An 18,815-nucleotide genomic window follows, 5' to 3' on the forward strand; every position below is an offset into this window, starting at 1 on the left:
GTCCTAAGCCACCAAGTCAGAAGTAATGTTTAGGCAGCAAGAGATAAAAACACCATGCAAGTATCACCCACCACACATCTGAAATGATCAAACCATGTCTGCCAGCCCCTGGGAACCTCAGACCTGTGCAGTTCTGGCATTGAAGGGGTCCCCAGGTCACTGCACCCCAGCATGAGCACGTGCAGGCAGGCAGGTTTCAGAGCGAGGTTTAATGCCGTGTGTGTCCACACACAGAAGCTATTTCCACCAAAAGAGGAAATAAACTCGTGCCAGGGACTTTCTAGAGTCCATCCAGAGAGCCTGGGCAGTTCCAGATGCAGATGGCAGGAGGCAGCACAGCAGACATCTGGAGGGGGGACAGAGCAGGGTGAGCAGACGCCACTGCCATGTGCTTTCCCATCTGTGAGATGGGCATCCCTCCACCCCGACCAGACCCAGGCAGGCTGAGACTCCAGGATAGAGCCCCAAGGGGCCACACCCACCCATAGACCCAGGTTGCCATCCTATAGCTCTGTACTACCAGGCAGGGGGCTGGCGCAGGGCCCTGCCCTCAGGATTGTTCAGGTGAGCCCCCTACACCTGCTGCCCTAGCCATGGACCTGCAGGCAGTTCTGCTTCTCTGCTGCTCAGGTATCCTAGGCTACCCCCACTGACTGCTGCTGAAACTCACCAGAGGGGCCTGAGGTTGTGAGTTTAGTCATCCTTCTTGAACTTGCCGTTGATGTAGGGCACCCAGTCCAGAATCAGCCGCCAGTCAGTGGCCCATACCAGCCCCACAGCACCCACGGCACCCCACAGGCTCGCCGTGGGGACCCTGCAAAGACAGCAGGGGTCAGGCCTCAGCACCCCTCCAACGCAGCTGTTCATCAGGTGTCCGACTTGCACCTGGCCCTGCCCCACGTGTGGTGGGACACATCTTGCTGATGACCCCGAGGCAAGGCCATTCCCGTCTGCTTTCATATCAAGATCTGCTTAAGGTTTTATTTGAGGAATTCTGCTAAGAAAAGAAAAGCCCAAGCCCAAGCTTGTAACCATAAGGACAGAAAAAGCTCGCAGGTAGACACATTAACGAATGCAGTTTACAGCAGCTCCATCCCCGAGACAGCCGATGGACAGAGGTAAGAGTTGTCAGGGACCCGTCCTACTGATGAGACCATGGCACAGAGAGGGCAAGCCATGTCCCTGAGACACACAGCCCGCTGGGTGCAGAGCCAAAGCAGGGGCTCCAAGACTACCACACCCCACGTTTACATCCAGCAATGGGCATGGTCAAGGACATCCCCAACAATCCCACCTCCTGGACTGTATACCTCCCTTTGAGTGTCAGCTGGACCCAGTCACACCCCTAATGAATAAAATATGGAGAGGGGTAAATCACTGCGGATAGTGACTGCAGGCATGAAATTAAGGCACTTGATCCTTAGAAGGAAAGCTTTGACAAACCTGGACAGCATATTAAAAAGCAGAGCCCTCACTTTGCCGACAAAGGTCCATATAATCAAACCTATGGTTTTTCCAGTAGTCATGTATGGATGTGAGTGTTGGACCATAAAGAAGGCTGAGTGCTAAAGAATTGATGCTTTTGAACTGTGGTGCTAGAGAAGACTCTTGAGAGTCCTTTGGAATGCAAGGAGATCAAACCAGTCAATTCTAAAGGAAATCAACCCTGAACATTCATTGGAAGGACTGACTTTGGCCGTCTGATGTGAAGAGTTGACTCATTGGAAGAGACCCTGATGCTGGGAAAGGTTGAAGGCAAAAGGAGAAGGGGGCAGCCAAGGATGAGATGGTTTCATCACCACCTCAATGGACATGAGTTTGATCAAACGCCAGAAGACAGTGGAGAACAGAGGAGCCTGGGTGTGCTGCAGTCCATGGGGTAGCAAAGAGTTCACGACCTAGCAACTGAACAACAGAATCAGAGCCACCTGCCCTCGACCCCACCGTCCTGGCCACTGGCCTTGGGGCCTGTGGATGCTCACAGAGGGAGGTGGCAACGAACCTGACCTCCAAACGGCACCCAAGGTGATGCTGCTGAGAGTCCCTCGTGGGCCTTCCTTACACCCTCAACACCTCTCCTCCACTTTCTCACAGGAAGACACCAGGGCTCTGAGAGGGGCTAAATGCAGGGTCTGACCCATCTGGTGAGCATGTATGCTCCGAATCTGACACAACCGCACAGTGCCTCCTTGCGGTGAGTCCTGCTTCCCGGCCTCCGGAAGCCAGTGTAGAGTGCAAGGCTGCACCCATTCCTCTTTAGTTTTTACATCAATCTCCTGTCATGGATCATACCGTTTGTTTTTCCTTGTCTAGGGACTACAGTGTCAGCCTGCAAGGTTCTGTTTATCGCTGTCTCTGGCACCCAACGCAGTGCTAGGTGAGAGCACACACTGGTGCTCATTGGGTGCTGATGAGGGTGTCGCTGCTCTGATAAGGCAGACAGGGAAAGATAGATAGACGGTAGACAGATAGATAGACGGTAATCGAGGGCTCGAGCTGCCCCGGGGGAGGGGCGGTAGGGGTCTCTGGTGGTCCCACCCGACGCCAGGGACCGCTTTTCGGCCTGAGTTGCCCCAATTATAAAGCGCCACTATCACTGTCCACCCGAAGGTCCCTAGCAGCGCTGCCGTCTAGGGACAGTCCCCACGTTTCACTCTCCCTGCCAGGGCTCGAGGACACGACTGCCGAGTACAGGTCCCTGTTTCTCAGCGCCCCACGTTGTGGGTTCCCCAATCCCGCTGCCACGTGGGGCCACACCCATTCCACCCGCCCCCCACGGGGACCAGGGACAGATACAAGTGTCGGCTTCACAGCAACGTCAGGCAGAAAAGAAAAGCCAGGAGCGCACAGGGTCGGTTTCCAGGCTCCAGGAGCTGAGCGGGGGCGCTGGGCGCGGACCGGGTGGGCACCATCGTGGCCCCTAGGTGGAGTGGGTCGGGGGCCCGCCACACGAGTGTGCTCGAGGAGACCACGCAGCCGGTCCGTGCCTCATTTCCCCATCTGGGACCCGGAAGGACAAGGGGCTCGGGGGCTCGGGCTACGTCCTCACCAGTTTCTGGCCAGCTGGCGGTAGCGCGGGCCCAGGAACCTGGTCAGCATCGCGGCGCCTTCCCTGCTCAGGGTGACCCTGGCCCTGCCGATTCGGGCGCACTGCGCAGGCGTGCTAGCCGCAGCGCGCAGGCCCGCAGGGAGGCCCCGCCCTGCCCCGCCCGCTCCAGGGAGGGCTGGCAGTGGGACACCTTGAGACCGCCGCCGCTGCGCACGCAGATTCACAAGCTATTTACACTAACTTCCGGGAACGGTCTGAAGAACTCAGACTGGAATGGGCGGGCCCTGGAGGCCGGGCCTTGTGATCACGTGATGCGCAAAGCTGGCTCAGCCTCTGGCTGTCAGAGCGTCCGGAAGGTGCGCACCCCGCAATTCGCGGCGTTTTGTGTTTGTGTCCCAGTTAGGTGCTAGAACTTTACTTTTAGTTAAAGAAACTGAGACCTGACGGGGAAGCGACTCGTCCAGAGTCGCACAGAGGGGAAGGGTGGCGATTTGAACTCTCTTTTGGAGGAATTGGGCGTTGTCACTGGACTCGCTGCGTGTGACACCTTGGCCAGATGATAGTGCTTCCTCTAGCCTCGGTTTGCTGGCACTAAGTTGTGTGTTGCTCGGAGGCGGGCCCAAAATTGTTTGCACGTTTCGTTTGGGAGATATTCCTCGTTCCAGCAGCAGAGGGGGGCCTGGCTCCTCGCGCTGTGTGCATTCAGAATACCACCTTTTAGCTGGTGGACCCAGGACAGGTGAGTCCTCGTCATTCTGGGGCTCCAGCAGCGAATGTAGGCTTGGAGATGCGGACTGGACACCGTGGAGTTTGTCTGGCCAGCCCAACCCATCCTCCTGGGATCCGCCCTGGGCACCTCCTGAGACTGTAGCCTCAAACCTGCCCCTGCCCGCTGACCAAAGGGTTGGTTAGAGACCACGGTCTGGGCACGATGGATGCTCGTTGCTGCTGAGTTGAACATAGTTTCTCTGCCTTTTCAGATGCCCTAGGATTTCTTACGTTGGGATCAGAGAGGACCTGAAATAGGCTCTGTCCTTGATGGAAAACCTAAAAAGTGGGATTGAGGGGCCACCCTGAAGATTGTAGAATCTGAGACAGAGATTAGCAAAGGTGAGCAGACATGGGCATAGAGGCCTTCGGGCTGCAGGTCCTGGATCCAGCAATTTCTGAAGCTCTGCCACGTTGCTCCTTGTGCTTAATGCACTTCAGCTCAGGGGGCAGAATGCTTTTTTATTTCAAGTGATAAACAAAAATCAGATTAAGAGGAAATAAGTAAGGCATGTTGGGTGGCTTCAGGCTCAGCTGCATCCAGGAGTCTAGCAATATCATTACATGCTGTCTCTCCATCTCTCAACTCCTGCTTTCCTCTGTGTTGCCTGTATTCTCTGGTGAACTCTCTCTGAGCAGAGGCACTCAGAAACTCTGGTTGACATAGAAACTGCGGGTTGACATTCCAGCAGCCCTTGTAGGAAGATAGCACCTCTTTCCCAATAATCTCAGAAAATGCCCCAAAGCTGGTCCTTACTAGCATGTTGCGGAAACAGAAGAGCTGGCCCTTCTCATTTGAGGATGTGGGCTAAAATTGGAGGAGGAGCCCCAAAATAGAATACCAGGATTCTGTGACCAGAGAGATGGTGAATAAGCAAGAATGGTTGCCCTCCCACCCCCACCCCTAGCCACCCCTGGGTTCCATGTAGGATCCCCGTTTGGCCCTCAGGAAACCGAACTCTTTTCTCATGTTAAACTCACATTACATACAATTAATGTGATGGCAGGTAAGAGGGGTACCTGGACACAGACCCACAGGGAGAGGCCACCTGAAAATAGAGGTGGCGATCAGGGTGATGAGGCTGCAAACCAAGGCACACCCTGGGCCCCTGGAAGCTTGCAAGAGGCAGGAAGGACCCTCCTGCGAGGGCCAGGAGGGAGCATGACTGCCACGCCTGAAGCCCCGTCCCTGGCATCCCCTAGGCCCTCGTGGAGCTGTTTCAGCTGCTCTGGGAGCCACGCAAGCGCACACAGGAAGTGGCGCCATCCCTGGGGCGTGTATGCCCAGTGACACCTGGGCATCACCTTCCTCACCCCTCTTTTCATCCAGAAGCACAAAACAGCTGAAAGATCAAGGGAGAGCCAAGTATTGTCATAAAATGTCATTTATTGCTACAGTGCTGTTATGTACAGGACAGGTTGCCAAATCGACTCTTAAAGAGGATCACTATTAAAAGAATCCAGCCAGCTGTGTTGAGTTGTATAAAATTATTTTACTTAAATTTTTTTTCTTTTGTTTTAAAAAAAGTCAGTTATCCTGAGGCACTCAGAGCACAATTTTCCTGTAACTGTGATTCTTCCCCCTCCCTCAAGGCTTTTTCCCCGGGCTGGGTTAATCTCATTTTATATATATATATAACATATAAAACTTAAATTATATATGTGATAAAGAGTTCAGAAATCTGTGGGCCTCAGGGAGCTGCAGAGGGAAACTGAGGCAGCTTCCCCAGAGATAAGACCCACAGACCAGCGGGATCACCTAGGAGTGTGACCTGGTCTTGGTAGGAGAGCCCAGGGGAACCCCAGGAGTCCAGAGGTGGCCCCCCAAGCTGGGATATCCCACCCATCCTGGTCTTGGGGTTTCCTCAAGCTTCTCATGGGACACCCAGCCACAGGGGCATTCCAGTCTTGGGGGACAAGCAGCCCCAGTGCTTGGGGAATGAGGGTGGGAGTCTTAGGGTAGATGCCTGGGATGCTGGTGGTGTGGGGTGCCCACAGCCAGCCTGGGGGGTCCATAAGGCCTCTGTGCAGGAGAGAAGGGAGGGCAGGTGAGATCCCACTGGGCCTGACTCCATGCCTAGGTGACACAGAGTGACCATCTTGGACTTTCAGTTTAAGTCTGGGATGGTCCCAGCAGTCCAGGTTGAATCGGCTCCCTTGAACACAGGTGAGAAGGGTACCTGGGGAGGCTTGGGAGCTGGCACTTAGAGCCTGAGGGCAGCCCACCCTCCAGGGTTGCAAACACACAGACCAAGGGCCTTCCTAGGCAGGCACCCTGTACATCCCCACCCCCCCAACATACACATCAGGACAACCACTTGGGAAGCGGGGGTTTCTGTGCTAGAGTTCGAAGCAGGGGCTCAGGTCCCCTGGCCGAATAGACGAAGATGTACAGGCCCTGAGCCCAGGAATGCTGGTTTTCACAAAGTCCTATCTTGGAGAAGTCCACAGGCTCGGGGCTCAGTGTGGGGCTAGCAGCGGGACGGAGGGACAGAGCTGCTTACAGGGGAGGAACCTTGACCTTCTGAGCTGGGATCATCCCTGTCTCCACTGAGATTCCCCATCAGGGTGAGGCCCATCCACCATTTCACAGAGAGCAAATCTTAGAGAACAGGCCCCCCACGTTAGAACTGGAACAAGATGGCAACAACCACCCGTGGGACCAGCAGCTCCCAGAGAGGATGGGAGACCACAGGTCTACATGAGGTCTTTTTTTGCCATGCTCCACTGCACGTGGGATCTTAGTTACCAGACCAGGGATGGAACCTATGTCCCTGAATTGGGAGCATAAAATTTTAACCACTGGACCGCCAGGGAAGTCCTGGGGTCATTTTAATACAATTTTTAATAATCTGGTTGATAATGAAATGCAATGCTAATTTCTAGAAACAGCAGCAGAAATAGCAAGAGACAAGACACTTTTATACAAAAAAATTTGTTGCTTACAAAACATATGCAAAAAAGCTAAAAAAAAAAAAAGCATTCTAATTTTCTTCTACGTTATATATATATAAAAAAATCTCGTAACTAAGGTTCCTTTTATTTTCCTTAAAAACAAAAAAACGATTAGGCTTAGGCACGATTTGCTGCTGGCTCCGAACAGCTTCTCCCTCCCGTGAGCAGCATGTTTGACCTCATACTTAACTTAAGGCATCTTTTTTTTCTTTTCTGACAAAGTGTATATATTTCTGGCTTGCTTTCTTGCTTGGTTTCAGGTTCTATTGCCAAAAACAAACAAACAAAAATGCTCCTTTGGGCCCAGGCCCGGGTGGCAGGGCCTAGACACAGTTTCAGGATCCATCCGGTAGGAGACCTGGTGGCCGGGCCCGGGGCGATGCTGGCTCGAGGTTGACCTCGGGCGACGTGGGGTGGGGATCTGGCCTCCGGCGTGACCGTCTCAGGTAAGACCGAGGTGGGGTCACTTGTCCGGGTAACATTCCTGTCACAGGTGCCCGGCAGGGTTGTGGGCCTCGCCCAGGCCGGGGTGGGCAGCCGACAGCACCATCTGGGGGTCTCCAACCACGCCTGATACCTTCTCCTCTTCCCTGCGCTTCAAGCAGGCCGCTTTGGGGTTCAGGTTACGCTCTGAGGGGAAGGGAGAGCACTGTGGGAGAGGGTCCACCGGGGAGAGGGGAAGAAGTGCACCTCCGTTTCTCCGCCCGTCCGCATAAGGCCGCGGGGGCGCAGTGGGCATAGCGCCGGTGGGCAGGGTGGGAGCAGGGTCTGCAAAGTGGGCGGAGCGCCACCAGTGGGGAGAACGGGGCGGGGCGGCCGGGCGCCTACCTCGCACCTGCTGCTCCAGGCCCAGAATGACCTGCACGGCCTGTTGCAGGATGAGCAGCTTGGTCTGCGCCTTGTCCGACTTGAGGTGCAGCTGGCACATGCGCCCCAGCTCCCGGAAGGCCTCGTTAATGTCCCGCACGCGCACCCGCTCCCGCGCGTTATTGGCCATGCGCCTCTCCCGGTCCCTCAGGTCTTTCTCCTCCAGGGACAGCACCTCCTCCGTACTGCTGAGTCACAGCACCGGGGGCCCCATTAGTCCTGGGCGGGGTCATGGGGAGGGCACCCGCTGGCTGTGTGGGCGCACGCCCTGGGCAAGCTCCAAGGGTGCCCTGTGCCTGGCTGCAGGCAGGGCCTCGACCCCCACCCCAGGGTAGACAGGGAGCTGGAGCGCAGTCTTCGCCCCCTGCCTGCTCCCCGTGCCCAGGATGGCCCAAGAAGCAGGGGAGGCCCCATAACCCCTCCCGGGATGACGACCTTCCCCTTCAGAGCAGTTGTTTGCTGAATGATGGAGCTGGGCCTAGCTGGACCACCTCAGGCACAAAGGGCCTGGGACCCCTGGAAGGAGGGTTCACAGCGTCGAGACCCCTCACCCTGGGCCCCCAGAAATGTCTCTCCCCATGTTGGACTCTGGCTGCCCGACAGCCACCCTGAGTCTTGCCCGCAGACCCCTGGAGTCTGGTACTTGCACTGTGAAAGCTATATGGTGGATGCAGTGTCGAGCCCTCCCCAGTCTGTAACAGGGGCTCAGTTTGCCACCTGGAGACCACGTGGTCAACACCCAGCTCAGGCCCCTGCTGTGCAGCAGGGGGCGCTGCACAAGCCATCTCTGCCTGTTTCCCAGGACAGGGCCAGTCTCAGACACCCACCTTGTGGCCTGGGGCCCTGTTCTACCTGCCCACCCTGCCCCCTCAGGCCTAAGTGACCCCTGTGGGTGGCGGCAGCGGCCGGAGCCTAGGACAAGCGCGCAGACCAAACTGACAGTCAGGCCTCAGGTCCCCTTTCTTCCCTCAGGTCCTGGCGGGCAGGGGCCATGGGGGAAGAAAGGCCTGGGCCATAGCCCTGGCATCCAGTGCTCCAGTGCTTGGGCGCAAGTGCGAGGTGAGGAGGGCGGCTGGGGGAGGGGGAGCATGGGAGGCAGAGAGCAAAGAGGCAGGCGCGGGGGGGCGGGACACACACACACACACACAGCATGACACGCACATCGCCATGGAGATGTGGAAACCTCAGAGCTGAGGGGATAGAGGACAACAGGCCAGGGCCCTAGCTCCAGTCCAAGCGACAGCACTGCAGAAAAGAAAGGGTTAACAGGGCAGCAAGGGTAGGGTGGGGGATTTAAGGAGGCAGCGGTGGGGGGCCTCGCTCAGCCTTTAGGATGGGGGTGAACCCCCCTGCAGGTGGGGCTGATGGGCTCTCGTGGCCATAGAGTGCCTGCTTAGAGCGACAGAGAAGCCTGTGGGACCCAGGGGACGCTAGTTGCTGCCAGCCCAGCTCTGGGCTTCGTGAGAAGGAAGGGCTGGGGAGGTGGAGGGTTCTCTGGGGTCTGGGGACACAGTTTTGCACCCAAGTGCCCAGGTCTAGAGGGCTAGGGATCTGGAGTCTGTTCTTCCCATCTCAGAGGGGACAATGAGGCCAAGACAGGCAGAGGGCCAAGATCAGGAGCGGGGTATGGTCACTGGGGGAGTGGTCACTGCAGTGACAGTCACTTTCAGGGAGGGTGGTCACTGTCAGGGGTGATGGTGACAGCAGGGAAGCGGTCACTGAAGGAGGGATGGTCACTGCAGGAGAAGGAAAGTCAGCGGGGGGTGATGTCATAGCAGCAGAGACGTCTCTGCAGGGAAATCACGGGATGACATCACTGCAGGGGGGCGCTCATAGCAAGGGGTGACATCACTGCATGGAGAGGTCATAGCAGGGAAGATCAAGGGAGGGGAGGTGGGCTCCAGGAAAGGGGGGCGAGCAAGGGCAGTGGAGGGAAGGGAGCGCGCCCCCACTGACCTCGCACCTGCTGCTCCAGGTTCAGGATGACCGACACGGCCTGGTGCAGGATGAGCAGTTTGGTCTGGGGCTTCTCACTGTTGAGGTGCAGCTGGCACATGCGCCCCAGCTCCTTAAAAGCCTCATTGATGTCTCGGACCCGCAGCCGCTCCCGTGCGTTATTGGCCACCCGGCGCTCCTTCTCCCGCTCAGCCTTCTGCTCTGGGGGGAGAAGGTCGTCCTCGTCCTCGTCTGGGCTATGGGGCCAGGGGCCAGAGGAAGACAGTGAGGCAGGGCTGGGGGTGGACCCGCCGCTGCCACGGGAGTGGGCGTCCCAGGCGTGTGCACGTGCACCCCCGGGAGGCCCTGTGCACGTGTGTGGCGTGCCGCGGGAGTGGGGGAGAGCGGCACCTGGACCGGGTGCGTGGAGCTTTGAGGTCCTTCTTCTCATCCTCGACTGTGTCAGCCGCCACGTTCTCTTCATCCTCTTGCTCTTCCCGCTTGATGTCAGTGGTGCCCGGGGCAGTGCCGCGCCCAAGATCTGCAAGAGGCAGGGGTCAGCAGGCCATGTGGAAGCCCGCGGAGAGCTGGTCCCCAGCCCCACACGGGCATCCGTTCCCAGACCCCGAGGACCAAAAGGCCTTGGAAATAAAGTACACGAAGAGGTTATGGCCACTCAGGGCCGGAGAAGTCTCCTAAAACACTGAAGCACTGTCCTCGAAACAGAAATCAATAAACTTGAATATATCCAACTTGAGAACATCTCATCACCAAGAAAATAAGCAGCTGAGCCACAGAACAGAGACTCCTCACCCACAAGCTGAGAAAAGGGAGGAGTCTCAGTGAGGGGAGGGCCGAGTGTCTAGGGAGCAGGCAGGGCACCTGGGCACCGCAGCTGCTCCATCACCCCTAATGGAGGAAACACCATGGGTCTTAGCACCGTGGGTGTGACCTCTTGGGAAAACCCTCTGGCTTGACCTGGAAAAAGCAGCAACACACAGAGCCGGAAATCCCAACCCACACCAGGAGACACTGCTCAGGAGATTCTGGAAAGTGCCAGCACAAGGGCCCAGGGTGGGGAGAGGCCTAGTGTCCCGTGAGGCCAGGGTGGTCCCTGCATGGGTGGGAAGGCCACCCAGCAGGATGGTGACATAAAGCAACCTGCAGCGAGGGTATACAGCTGCTTGAAGTCACTGTGGATCCCAGGAAGGTCTGGGCTGTCCTGTAGGAAGGGGTGACCCCCTGGGAAGAGACTAACTCGGGTCTCTTGGCCCTGCTGGCACCAGGCTGGGCGTCCTGGGCCCTGTCGGGGCTGGGTAGCATCCCCACCAGACAACGGCCCCCCAACCCCAGGATGAGACCCTGGGTGTGGAGGGATGCAATCTAGACGTCCAGGAAGCACAAATCAGAGCCAGGCTGGTTCTAGGGGTGGGGTGTGCAGGCAGGCATTAAGATTGTGTGGTGGGGGCCTTGTCAAGTCTGCATAGCACACTATGTCACCTCACAACCTGTTTTTCACAAGGTTGCTGAGGGCGGGGTGGATGGAGCAGCCCCCATGAGATTCAGGGCCCCAAACCCCAGTGGGCAGCCTGCCACAGTTACCCCTTTCTGCTAACGATCTGCGAAGTAGACGGCTTTCCCCTGCTGACTGCGGGACACGCAGCATGCTGCCACTCCCTCAGTCTTGAAAAAAACCCTCTTGACCTCACCCCCTCTCGCTACTGCTGACTTCTCTGCTTCCCAGAACAATTAACACCCCAGAAATCCACTGACCTTGGCCCCCCTGCCCTGGCCGGGTCCTCAGCTCAGCATCTGACACAGTGTGCCCTCTTCCCCAAGCCTCAGTACCCGCCCCGATGCACAGATCTAGGATCTGCCCTGTCCGCGCTCCACCTGGGACCCTCCAACTCCAACATGTGCCAAGGACGCCTAGATGCCACCTCCAGACTGGAACCCCACCTCATCTACCACGTCTTCACATCCTTCAGAGCCCCTGGAAGTTGCCCCTCATGGCCTCTGCCCAGGTTGGTCCCCAGCAGCCACCGACACCCTCCTTCCTGGAGGAGCAGTCTCTTCTGCCCCCAGTTTGTCCTCCCAGCAGCAGCCACCAGAGGGCGCCTGTGAACACCTGAGCAAAATCCCAGGCCCTCTTCTGTCCACAGCTCTCCAGGCTCCCCACCTGCTCCGAGGTAAAAGCCCAAGTTCTCCCATGGCCCACAAGGCCCTGAACCACCTGCCTTCCCCTCCTCCCTCTCCTCACTTGGCTCCAGCTGTTCCTCCATCATGCTAGACACGGTCCTGCCCCAGGGCCTTTGCACATACTCACTCTGGCACCTGCCTGCTCACTCCTAACTTTAAAACTGCAGACTCTGCAGCGCCCCCTCCCCGCCCACCAACTTTCCCTCCAGCATGTGTCCTGACACGCTCACTTCACCTTCCGACTTCCACACAAATCACCCCCTTTCTCTGCTCAATCTGTTTTGTTCCCCAGCTCCAGAAGCAGCAGTGCCCCCACCCCAGCCTTGTGGGACCCCAGGACCAGGCCCAGTAGGGCTTCTCTGGCGAGGCTGAAGGTGGCACTGATGTGGAGAGTACATTCCTCTGCCCCTTCCTTAGTACCCTGGGGCCTCAGTTTCCTCAACTGGAAATGGGGGTAGACAGTCCTGAGCCCCCTTTTCCAGAGGAGGAACAAGGGGTCAGCCCACTGGTGGGCCCTCAGCACAGACAACGCTGCTGAGACTCACCGCCGTAGGAGTCAGGCGGCCGGGAGAGGTCGGGGAGGGCCACATGGTTGTGCACGAGGCCACTGCTGCCAGACAGGCCGTCCTCCGAATGGCTGCTTCCCACCTGTGGATGAGGGGGGTCATTGGCGCTGGCCTGGCCTGTGCAGCCCACCCACCCTCCTCCCAGGTCTGCCCTCACCAACACTTACCAGGCCTGCATGGCGCCCACCAAGTGGCATGACAGGGCCAGCGAAGCCTGAGGTCAGTGCCCCATGGCCAGGTAGCAGCCCGTGCACATCGCCTGCAGTGCCCACAGCATGGCTGCGGAGCACGTGGATGGCTTCATCCAGGTGATCCTCCACTTTGCTCTGCTGCAAGAAAGGTGGTGAAGGGCTGGGAACAGCCGCCAGCGACCTTGCTGACCACTGCCTTGGACCTCATCCCCAATAAATTAGTTGAGACGTCCATTCTGGTCAAGGGGCACCTGTCCTGTCACACATTCTGCTGTTTCCACCACATCTGGGATTCTTACAGGACATGGTTTCCACGTGACCATGGCAGAAACGAACTGCTGAGCCAACCTGCCCCCCCCCCCCCCCACATCAATGGACCTCCTCAGGCACCCACCGTCCTTGGAACAGGTATTCCTATCTGTCCCTGTGCACCTACCCCACACTCCCACCATGGCGCACCCTCCCCAGCCCCCAGGACGCTCACCAGGCCATGGAGACCCCCATCGTAGCTGGGCGATAAGGCACCGGGGGCTCCTGGTCGGGGCCACTGGGATGTCCCTGGAAGGGGCAGGAGACATGCAAGTGAATGGGCACAGGTTTAAGGTGTGTGCCACGCAGCCTGACACACGAAGCAGCAGGGCTGGACCAGGAGGCCCAGGCTACAATGCTCAGACTGGCCACATGGGGGCTCCCACGCCCGCAGGTCGGTCTAAGGGCTTGAGCCTGGATCTTGGCCCAGCTGACCTGGCAGCTCCTGTCTGGGGTGTGCACCCAGTGGGAAGGTCACATCTTTGCACCTCAGTTACCACTTCTATGAAACCCATGGGGAAGGAGGCTCCTCCCAGTCCCACCGTACCTAAGCTCTGAGAACACTGTACAGGCCTATGGGTACTGTTAAAACTGCCCACACACCCCAGAACCCTTGGTCGTCTTCTCTCTTTGGACCTGAGTCCCCGTCCAGAACACAGCACAAGGCACACAGTGGGCGTCTAACTAACAACCGTAGGTGTGAATAAACGCCAACACGCCCATGTCTGCTCTGGCTCTTGGGTACCCCAGGGCTCTCCTGGATCCCTCTGCCTCTGCAGTGCATGGAGCACTCCTTCCCAGCCTCCCAGTTTTGTGACCTGAGATCCCCCTCCTCCAGGCTGCCCTCCTCGACAGCCTGGGAGACAACCATGGGAACATGAGCTGAGGCAGGTGGTTGGTCCAGCTCCCCACCCAACTGGGGCTGTAGTCACCAGCCCTGAACCCCTCCCCCAACACCCTGCACAGACCTGCCAGGCCCTGTGGGGAGCCCACCGGGGTGGAGGGGCTGGAGGAGAAGTTATTGCTTGAGTGATCCGGGGAGTAGATCTGTGATGGGACAAGGAGAAAAAAAGAGCCACCAGGTGGCCTGTCAGGGCCAGCTTCTCGGGGTCACTGGCTCAGCCACCCACCACATCCCACGCCTCACCGAGGCCAGGGCCTTGCCAAGGGCATCTCCGGAGCTGCTGGATGTGGTCCCACGGGAGCCTGTGAGTGGAGAGATGTGAGGCCCTGGCTGACAGAGGCTACCGCACAGATGCCCCAGCCTAGCCCTGGGCAGTCCAGCCAGTCGGGGTCTGCTGCCGTCCAGCACCTGCCTCTGCAGGGCTCTGGGGCCAGGTGGGCTGTAGAGCCGTGTGAACAGCACACCTTGGGGGCCTCAGTTTCCCCAGTGGGGGCCCCTAATGAAAGAGCCATTTTGAAACAGCTGAGGGGGGCTGAGGAGCCGATGGTAACAATGATAACCAGGACCACACTGATAATGATACCAACAATACTAATCTTGAGCCCATGGGAGTGGGGGATAAGGGGCTGTACCCAGGAGGCTGTCCGTCCCGCTGACGGGGGGCGTGTGGCTGGAGATGCTGCTGTAGGTGCCTGCAGGGCCCGAGAAGGTGGGTGCGGCTGGAAGCCCGCCATTCACCTCTGCTCCGTGCAGCTGGTAGCCCTGCAGGGTGGGAAGGATAGGTCAGAGGGGTCACCCCAGGGCACTGCCCCCCACCTGCCAAGGGCCACCCACATAGCTTACCATGCGCTCATGCTGGTGCAGGCTGCCAAACCCGCCGCTGCCCCCCACAGAGCTGCCGCTGCCTGCCGGGAGGGGCAGGGGGGATGAGCCCCCGCCCAGCATGGGCCCAAAGCCTGCCTGGCCTGGGGCGCTCCAGAGTTCGGTGGAGGGGTGGAGACTGCCATCTGTGGAGAGGGGGATGGTAAGGTGGGTGGGCACAGGGACCCCCGGCCTGCTCCAGGCAGCCTGGGTGAGCCCCCATACCTGCCATGTAGAAGGGGGTGGGGTAGGAGCTGCCGGGCGTCTTGGCGGATGGGTAGGCCGTGGGGTCCCTGCCGTAGTCGTCCCCTGAGCTGGGGGGGTACACCTGCAGGGGCCGCGGGCATGGTCAGGCAGGAAGGACTGGGGCTTAACTCTTGTCTCCCCTTCACCCCACCCCCCTGTACACTGTACAGCTCCAACCCCTCCCTCCAAAACCGTGGTGGCCAGTGTCTGCGGCTTGCTGGTGTCATCACCTATCTGCAGTTCCTTCTTTACCCCACCTCCTGCCCACTCTGCAGAGTCCCAGATTCAGACCTGAGGCCTTTGTAGATCAGACGCCTCACCCTCACCCAGACAACCTTTTCCCTCCTTAATCCAACGAACTCCTATTGATCCATCAAAGCCCAGCAGTGCTGTCCCCAGCGTTGGAACCTCCCTCAGACCAGCCCTCATCACAGGAAACCTGGGAGCCTCAGAGGCAGGGCCCTGGGTAAACCTTCTGCCCCAGCTGCTCCCAAGAAGTAAGAGAGCAAAGGCCTTCTAGGATCGGCACCAACCCTGATCAGCTGGCACTGTCTGGAGAGTGCTTGGACTGACTGGCAACGTCTGCCCAGGCAATGGAGCAGACAGCGGGGAGCAAGTGATGCGTCAGGGGGGATGGAGTGGCCTCAGGGGCCTCTCACTCTGATGTTTCAGATGTGACATCATGAGATGAGGCTTAAAACAACCTCCACTTGCCTGCCCCCGACCCCTAGGCTTCAGGATTTCAACCTCGGATGGTAACCCTGAGCCTGGAGTGGGCTGGGTCAGCCTCGGGGGCTGTGCTGGTGGCCAGTGAGGGAGGCAGGCAGAGAGGGCAGTGACCGATCCAGGGAATCCGGCAAACTGCCTTTTCTCTCAGCGTGATTAAGTCACAGGAGCTCAGCACTGGGAGCCACTGACGGCTCGGCACCATCTGCTGGGCCTGGCTCCCTGCCAACCACAGGCAGAGGGGTAAGGATGCAGGGTGGCTCCAAGCCAGGCACAGGGAGGAGGAAACCCTCTGAACTGCCCTCATGATGCCCACCAGCTCCCGCGCCCAGGACACCTGTTCAAGCCCTTTCTGAGGAGCCTCAGCCACAGGAGACCACTTGTCTTAAAACACAAGAGACCCAGGCTAGACCCAAAAAAGCACTTCCTGACTCCCTCAGAGCTGGGGCCTCAGGGCAGAAGTCCCCCGAGCCCTTGGGGCTTTCACCAGAACCCACGTGGGGCTGGCCCACCCTGGGGGGTGTCACAGAGGCACTCAACCCATAGGGCCCATCTGTCCCACGACTCACTGAGGACGGGAGGCCAGGCGGCACCTTCCGGACCTTCTTGGGCTGCGAGTCTGTCGGGACAGGAGGAGTGAGAACCCCAGCCCGGCTCCCACCCTCACCCTGGACCTTCCCACCAGACGTGTCTGTCACCAGAGGTGGCAGACAGCCTCCCCCACCACCCACAGCTCAGAGAGGGGACCTGGGGGCTTTTCTCTAATAGAACAACTCAAGCCTCTGTCCACACACAGAACCTGGGGGGTGGGCATGTGGACTTCATAGGACGCGACCGCTGGGCCTCAAGGGGACTGTCACCCTGGCCCACTCACCCAGGCTGCTATCCGTTGCTCTCCGCCGAGGGTGCCCAGAGTAGGAATAATACTGGGACCCGCCCTTGATGCCCGAGGGGGACAGAGGCCCTGGGCTGCTGAGGGCCAGCTCACTGGGGAGGAAGCCCACCTGAGGGAGGGAGCGGGGGGAGGTGTCACCAGTCAACCCCCACCCCCCCAGGCAATTTTGGTTAAAACAATAAGTGCAAAGGCCAAAGTCAGGTCCTGGGGTGGGCGACCTGGGGAGGAGCTCCCTTCTGGCCAGCACCTATGGAGTGTTTCTGATCTAGGCACGAATACAAAAGACAGAGAAACACTGTCAAACCTAAAGATGCGCGCGGTCTGGGCGCTAACACACACAATTGTGCCTAGGGAATCAGCCGGTTTACTTTGTATGTATCCCTCCACTCTGCCTTTTTAAGGCAAACAGTTTAAACTTGCAGACACTGGTATAAAATGGGACTCTTCCCTGGAGAGTAGGCGTGACTGGGGCTGAAGGCCCACAGCTGCAGCCTTAGCCTTCCCGTCTGTAAAATGGGCACGCCAGCCACTACACGGCTCAGGGGTCATTGTGGGGACTGACGGGGCCAGGCAAGGTCTCCCTGGGCAGAGGTCCTGGTGGCCAGCAGGCGTCCTGTGGCTGTGATAGCTGCCACACTGGCTGTGGCCTGGTGAGCACAGGGGTGGTGCTGTCTGCAGCAGGGCCTAAGACTAAAGCCCCCAAGGGGTGGGGGAGAGGGCCTAGAGAGGTGACCAGGACAGGAGGCCACAGGGGACCGCTATGCTGGGTCACTGCCCCATCAGCCTTGCAGCAGGGGTGACAACCTTGCCCAGGTTGGAAGCTGTGGGCCGGACCACAAGGCTGAGGTGGCCTCAGGTTCCGTCTACCACTTGAAGCTGGGTGGGCGGGTGTCTCCTGAAGCCCCTTCAGCTGTGTAGGGGGCCCACAGGCTGGACCCAGCCTCTCCTCCACACGCACCTGGCCTGGCCTGTTTTAGCTGCTGCTGGCACTCGGCTCAGCCAAAGCAGCTTCACAGATCAGGAGGAAATCAGGATGAATTTGTTTAAAATTAAAACTAGAGAATATAAGGTGCTGACGAGAGATTAGGTGCTCCCCCCGTCCCCGCCCACCTGTACCACCCCCCAGTCTGGAGAGTGGGGTTCTCCAGGCTCTGCAGTCCCATGCCCTCTCCGTAGACACTGCCTCACCTGCGTCAGGCTGCTGACCCCGGTGTCTCTCCCGAAGGCAGCATATGCACCCCGCTCGCTGCCCTTGCCTGGGGAAAGGAAGGAGGGTCACCCGGAGCTGCCTGCACACAGTAGGGACTCCACAGTGCACAACACACTGAGAAACGTGGTGGGACACTGCTCTCCCTACAGGGTAGCGAGGGCCCAAGGGACAAGTGGGGGTCCAGCCAGATGCTGCCCCCAGATAACCTGCAGAGTATCCTGCAGACATGCCAGGCCCCCCCTGTCTCACCCCCAAGCTGGGACAGCACCAATTTGCCCCTCCCCTCCAAGCTTCGGTTTCCTCTGTTCAAGGTCATGAGGTGTCAACTCCCCAGAGTGCTGGGTTCCCAGGGGACAGGCTGGGGTCCCCGCTACTGCCTTAGTTCAGCACCCAGGGCTCAGGCTCCTTCACCAGCCTCCAGCCGGGGTTAGCTAATGAGTGAGCAAGTGATGTCCCTGGGGATGCTAAGTCAGGTGACTCGGTGAATGGGCCCTCCCTCTACATGGGTGGGCAGGCCCCCGCTGTGGGGGGACAACCTGTCAGAGAGAACTGCTGGTGCGAAGGGACTGCTGCGGCTACACAAACACCTGGATCCAGCCTTATCTGAAGCAGGTCCCTGGATCAGTCAGTACCTGAGCCATTCAAGTCTGTTTCTGGCTTCTGCTGAGCACCAACTTTGAGGGTGGACTGTACTCGGCCCTACTGTGAGTAAGGACTCAGAATATTTGACTGACTAACGTGATTTATTCTCAAATTGGGGGGGGGAATCTCCCTTTTATTTTAAAGGACAATTCCAAGTAGACTTCTGGAAGAAATGCTGTTTTGGGGGCAGGCAGAGGGACCATGCTCCTACCAATATGCAGATACCCCACAGGCCGCACCCTCCTGTGCAGCTCAACCTCCCATGACCCCTCCATGCAGGCAACAATGGGCCCATGTAGGGATGAACAAACTAAGGCCTGGAGGCCAGAGGAACTTGCCCCACAGTCCAGAGAGTGAACTTCCTTCCTCCCAGGGCGGGTGGCTGTGGGAAGCAGAGCTGGCCAGCCCAGCCAGGGCTCTGGGCACCCGCCCTTCCACCCACCATAGAATATGGGGCAGGCACTAAATAGGGGGTATCCTGAAAGGAAAGAT

The 18,815-nt window shown here is 58.5% G+C and overlaps 1 protein-coding gene across 6 annotated transcripts in view; it reads right to left on the bottom strand.

Moving 5' to 3' along the window:
• Positions 1-5,492: 5,492 nt before the first annotated feature.
• Positions 5,493-18,815, bottom strand: part of TCF3 (transcription factor 3) — a 32,588-nt gene continuing 19,265 nt past the window's right edge. For 2 of the 6 annotated variants that reach the window (XM_052642468.1, XM_052642467.1), the window contains exons 6-19: positions 17,660-17,727; positions 16,451-16,580; positions 16,146-16,195; positions 14,830-14,932; positions 14,587-14,750; positions 14,376-14,505; positions 13,987-14,045; positions 13,808-13,886; positions 13,015-13,088; positions 12,507-12,668; positions 12,319-12,421; positions 9,986-10,115; positions 9,596-9,831; positions 5,493-7,402 (exon numbers count right to left, since the gene is read on the bottom strand). In XM_052642468.1, the coding sequence (XP_052498428.1) occupies positions 7,260-7,402; positions 9,596-9,831; positions 9,986-10,115; positions 12,319-12,421; positions 12,507-12,668; positions 13,015-13,088; positions 13,808-13,886; positions 13,987-14,045; positions 14,376-14,505; positions 14,587-14,750; positions 14,830-14,932; positions 16,146-16,195; positions 16,451-16,580; positions 17,660-17,727 (1,631 nt within the window). In that variant the 3' untranslated portion in view covers positions 5,493-7,259. Of the gene's footprint in view, positions 7,403-7,600; positions 7,828-9,595; positions 9,832-9,985; positions 10,116-12,318; positions 12,422-12,506; positions 12,669-13,014; positions 13,089-13,807; positions 13,887-13,986; positions 14,046-14,375; positions 14,506-14,586; positions 14,751-14,829; positions 14,933-16,145; positions 16,196-16,450; positions 16,581-17,659; positions 17,728-18,815 lie in introns of all 6 variants that reach the window. The other 4 variants (XM_052642471.1, XM_052642469.1, XM_052642472.1 and 1 more) reach the window with 4 other exon arrangements.

This window comes from Budorcas taxicolor, chromosome 7 (genome assembly GCF_023091745.1).
Source record: "Budorcas taxicolor isolate Tak-1 chromosome 7, Takin1.1, whole genome shotgun sequence".
NCBI classification, from domain to species: Eukaryota; Metazoa; Chordata; class Mammalia; order Artiodactyla; family Bovidae; genus Budorcas; species Budorcas taxicolor.